This window comes from Anguilla anguilla, chromosome 10, assembly GCF_013347855.1.
Source record: "Anguilla anguilla isolate fAngAng1 chromosome 10, fAngAng1.pri, whole genome shotgun sequence".
NCBI classification, from domain to species: Eukaryota; Metazoa; Chordata; class Actinopteri; order Anguilliformes; family Anguillidae; genus Anguilla; species Anguilla anguilla.
In genome coordinates this window covers 26,751,944-26,757,585 of record NC_049210.1, presented here as the reverse complement: position 1 = coordinate 26,757,585, position 5,642 = coordinate 26,751,944, and the positions used below count along the sequence as shown (strand labels likewise).

The 5,642-nt window shown below is 41.0% G+C and overlaps 1 protein-coding gene across 1 annotated transcript in view; it reads left to right on the top strand.

Annotated features, from left to right (window-relative positions):
* The first annotated feature begins 225 nt into the window (after positions 1-225).
* Positions 226-5,642, top strand: part of ciao1 (cytosolic iron-sulfur assembly component 1) — a 64,201-nt gene continuing 58,784 nt past the window's right edge. The window contains exon 1 of the mRNA XM_035380031.1: positions 226-546. Within this exon, the coding sequence (XP_035235922.1) occupies positions 408-546 (139 nt within the window). The 5' untranslated portion in view covers positions 226-407. The remainder of the gene's footprint in view (positions 547-5,642) is intronic.

Below are 5,642 nucleotides of genomic sequence, written 5' to 3'. Positions count from 1 at the left end.
TCAGACGCACGATAAAAAGTATGAGGAATTATGGGAGATGTAGTTTGTGCTTTTGAAATAAGCGTCACGTTGAACAAAGGCGTGAACATTGATTGTTTTTAGAAAGTACACGATAAAAATGTCTTGAAGTCAGAAAACTTGAAGCATTGTGGTTGAAATGTCATTTTCAGGATACTGTAATATTCTTCTAATTTAAAGTAAACTCGGTTTCCCAGAATGCTCAGCACTTTGCGCAGCATTTCTAGGGCTGGGAGAGAAAGCGTCATACGGGATATTTTCTTAAAGTGTCGAAGAATCGTTTTATACGGATGTGAACAATTTATTTCGGTACATTATTGAGGGTTTTTTTTTGTTTGTTGTTGTTAGCGTTGAATAATTAAGAGTGACTGCTATTTAGATTTTCCTACATGCAGGGCACTATGAACATACTCCATAAATTTAGCGCCCACCCGGATACACGCTGCTGGTATGTTGCCTGGAATCCGACGGGCACATTACTTGCTTCGTGTGGTGGAGACCGGGCTATTCGCATATGGGCCAGAGAAGGTAAGACGGAGTTCATAATGCTAATAACTCGATTAGTTATATCAATGGTATAATAACAGTAAAAAGGCGCACGTGCTGGATTAATCGCATAATGTTAAAGCTGTAATTTAAGGATCAAGAATATCACGATTTCAGTCAAGGTTGTCATCTCCAGGCAGGCTAACCCAGATGGCAACTGAGTCTTGGCCGGATTCGCCACCCGCTTCACGGGCCAGTGTCGGTTAAGTCTATAGAGCTTGTAAGTCAAATTGCCTCCAGGGGGCGTCTGGTTCGTGACGTCACCACCCAATGTTAAAATCCTATTGACTTTTTAAAAATCATTGATTGTAAAATCTATAGCGATTAAAAATAAAAGATTTCTCACGTTTTTTTTTGGGACCGTCATTCTCTGCCGTAGCATGTGCTTGTTTCTATTTATTTCAATCTCTGGAGGGAAAAATAACGGATTTATGTCGATTTACGATGTGTTGGTGGTCCTGAACTACACTAAAGTCAAAGTCGCATGATATATGTTACAACCACGTGTGCTTGTAAGTCTACCCGCCAAGTGCGGTGCCTTGGCTGCCTCTAACTGCTGGTCTGGGATCAGATTTCCCTTCCCAGGTCCTAACTTTAACCATTAGTAGGAGAAGAAAATAACTGACTCTGGACCAGCAGATAGGGCCAACTGCACCCAACACCGGTGGCTAGCTAGCTATACCCACGACAAATGTGGTGTCACTGGTTAGCTTAATGCATTTTTTCAATGGTCAGGACAATAATGTTAAAAAGGGAGAAAATCATTCCAAATCCAACCATGTAGAGCAGGTCATATACAGCCAGAGTAGATTAGCGGGTCTGTTAGCGCCAGCTAACGTTAACGTTAGGAATGGCTGGATCAGCAGGTAGCTAGCTAGCTGTCAAAGTCAGGTTTATTTCGCTTATATCACGCCGGTCGCCATTTTGAAATTTTCCTGTGCGAAAACGAGGCTATGGTGGGAAGTGTTCTAGGAGTGGTGCTTACATGAAGCAAAAATACATGAAGCAGAAAAGCGATTTAAGCTGGTGATGCTACTATGGCATATTGTTGTGTACCACGCTGTACGTCGTATCAAAGACGAGAATGTGATCAAGGCTTGTCTTTCCATCAATTTCCGAGTAACCTGGACACCCGTCGCCAGTGGATTGCCAAGATAAGGAGAGATGTTGGACCTTATTTTCAGGTAATGTAACGAGCTAGCTAAGCTAGCGTCTAAGTTAGCTAACTTATCGTTAGCTTACCCTGATAATAACCTCCAAAAGTTCGTAAGATTAATTTACACGTCAACACTCACCTTAACACATCTCTCATCTCAGATCACAGACAACACAAGAGTGTGCTCCACACACTTCTCCAAGGACTGCATATTAAGATCGCTTACCGGTTTGAACAAACTGAAAAACGGGAGTGTGCCGTCTTTGTTTACATGGTGTCAGCCTAAGACCAGAAGGACAATTCAACGCTTCCGGAGGTAACTGTCATCTGACATTAGCCAAATCATTTCCGTATCAGCATGAAAAAGATAAATGCATTTAGATCAAACCTACTAGACTATGCATAAAAAACGAACTTTCGTAAATCTCTCTCAATTTGTGCCGACAGTGCTGCGACGAAAACAGCGATAGATTTACCCACTAGCCACAAATGTCCAAAAATGTAAACAAGGCAGTTTTCACCGTAGGGAAAAATTTTATGACACCGTTTGCTGATTAGCTAGCACACCGGCACAGCCTACGGATGGCAAAATCGTTAACTTACCTTAACTTATCAGTAATGTACCCCTCTATCCAGTTACTGTATCCTCTCAACAAAACTGCTCTTGGTATTCGACATCCCTCCTCAGCCCATTTTTCGACGTCGTGCATCAGTGGTAGCAGCTCAAGGTTCGTGGTCCAAGCCATTGTTGTTTGATCGTTCACTTCAGGTTTCACTTGGGGCGACGCCCACCACAACCTCTCTTTGGATTTCAAAATGGCGGCCACGTGAAATAAGCCTTTTGTCATTACAAACCATATGCTGTACAGTACACGATGTAACAAAACTTTGTTTCGCAAGGCTTCGGTGTAACATAGACTTTCAGTCTGCTCACAGCACTTACAAAGGAATAGTATACACACATTGTGAAAATCAGAATCACAGTGCACTTAGACAAGACAGGTGCAGTAGGCAAGAGATAGACAATTTCTAATAAATAGTTTTATTAAAACATAGTAAGTAGTAAATATATTGTCGGTAATTTATCGAAAACCATGCTGGCTAGCTATATTGTTGTGTTGTGATAAAAATATATATGACGTTATATTCCATTTGAAATTACGTCTTAAATTAGTTAGGTTAGGTTGTACTCTTTTATACGGTCTATGGTTGTACTTTATAGATCCCTGATAGGAAATCCTGTTGTCATCACGACCGTACAATTATGATGTGAAATAAATAATATAACTTAATAGTAACAGATCTGTTATTTCCAGTAATTTTAAATTGAAATACGATATCAAAGTGACACTAGAAGTAGAAGGGCGCAAGCGTGTTCCAGCTGAGCCGTGACGATATACGCGTGCGTCGTGAGCACAGTACCGGTATGTGTAGTTCCTAAGCGTACTAAACGTACACAACGTTGTACCTTGTACTTCTCATGGGTCAATCGTGCTGCTGATATTATATTTCATGAGTCATATATGTCATGAGTACCGCATACCAATAGCTAACTGGTTCCCGACTAAATATAGCTATCGCTTATTGAAAATTGCCCCATTCATTTTCCCATTGACAAATTTGCGGGAAAATGAGGGGAGTGGCTTGGTGACGTTTACACTTACAAGCTCTATGGCCAGAGTACAGGTCGTAAATACTGGTATGGGCGGACGCATCTTAACTTTCACAGTCAATCTGCATTTGTGGATTTGATGAAAAACACGTTTTCAACTTACAGAAATTCCTAGTTACTCACACTTACAAAGCACTGTCTATAAGTCATTACTTAAAAACTAGACTTGCCATTAAAAGTATTGATATCAAAATTACGCCAAGTTCCAAGCAACTATTTTGGCTAGCTTACCCTACACAAATTAAACAAGCTGTATTTCAAAATAATGCTACCCAGTGTTTCCTAAATTTTTTCAAGTAACTTGGCCCTGTGTGTGCAAGCTTAAGGTACATGGGGCAAACATTTGTGTGGATAGATTTGGTAAGATTCAATACATTTAATAGGCTTCAATATGTCTAATTTTTATCTGTATTTATGTATTTACCCCCGCACCCAGCCTTTCTGTAGTGTGATTGATTGTATGTTTCTTGGTATAAATGTCTGTTTGTAAATGTTAATGTTACAAGCTGTGAGGGAATATGGGGATAATGAAGTATTGTATATAGGCTATGTGTGTATGCATGTAGCCTGCAGTATTTATTTTACAATCTGCAAATAAGTTGCAAATATACAAGAACTTGGACATTTTGTAAAATGAACTTGACAACTAAATATAAACGTATCCTTTCTGGAGGAATATGCTTTCTCTAGGTATTCACCAGTAATTTTATACATTCATTATACATTTTTGTTTTTAGAAACTTTGATGTGAGACAATGTTTGAATGACCACATTGTCTTCAGATTGTAAGATTATAAAACACGGAGCCAAGTTACTTGAAACAATTTAGGAAACATTGCTTAGCATTGCTTTGGAATACTGCTTGTTTAATTTGTGTGTGGTACGCTGTTTCTTGTAATTTGGCGTAATTCTGATATCAAAACTTTTAATGGCAGGCCTTCTTTTTGTGCTGTGTTTGTTATGAGTAAGTGATAATAGTAATTCATATAAGGCTATAAGAGACGTACATACACATAAACGCACGCAAACGCACATTCTAGCTGAAAGAAATGCATTGGCATGGATTCAGTCATTTTTCCTTTACCATGAATGACAAGTAAACAAAAGTTTATGTAATATTTTTAAATGGAAGTGTTTTTAATGAGCTATTGTAGATGACAGACCTACTCATTATTTGTATGTCGGAAGAGGTTATACAGGGCTAGCTAACATTAATTTAGAATTGTGGCGTTGGAGGGTGCGTACAGTAGCCTAGTTTAAAAAGTAGTTAGCAGTACAATCACAGCAATGAATGTGACTGTTTTGACCTGAGCCTGTCGCTGGTCTAAAAGTTCTGCTGGCATACATACTGCCCATTACGCGTGGGCTGGGGAACAATAGTCTAGGTCAGGCAAGGAAGAAGGGGGAGAAAGAAAAATTAAGGAAAAAAATGGAAATGAAGATGACAAATTAAGAAGAAAGAAAAATGGGAATGGGAGTTTGCTTATCCAGTCTACATGTGTTTTGTGTATTTGAAGAAGGCATATGACCGTGTGCCTCTGGGTATCTTGTGGGAGGTGCTGCGGGAGTAGGCTATATGGTGCCGGGGTCGCTGTTGTGTGCCATTCAGTCCCTGTATATTCGGAGCGAAAGCTGTGTTTGCATTCTCGGCATTAAATCAAGCTCATTCAAAGTGGGTGTTGGACTCCGCCAAGGGTACGCTTTGTCTCCCCTCCTGTTTGTGGTATTCATGGACAGGATTTCAAGGTGCAGCCGAGGTATGTAGTGTGTCCAGTTCGGGGACAATGGAGTGGCATCTCTGCTTTTTGCAGATGATGCCGTTCTCTTGGCCTCATCATACTGTGACCTTCGATGCACATTAGAGTGGTTTGCAGCTGAGTGTGATGTGGTCGGGATGAGGATCAGCACCTCCATGTTGTGGCCATGGTCCTCTCCCGGAAAAAGATGGTTTGCCCACTTCAAGTAGGGGACGGGCAACTGCCCCAGGTGGGGGAGTTGAAGTATCTTGGCGTCACATTCACGAGTGAGGGAAAAAGGGAATCGGCGATCGATGGCCGTCTAGGTGCAGCGGCCGCAGTAATGCAGGCACTGTATCGGATGGTGGTGGTGAAGGAGGAACTGAGCCGAAAGGCAAAGCTCTCGATTTACCAGTCGATCTTCATCCCTACTCTCAGCTATGGTCATGAGCTATGGGTAGTGACCAGGGTGTAAAATTAACACCCGCCACCCACCAAATGCGGGTGATTTTGC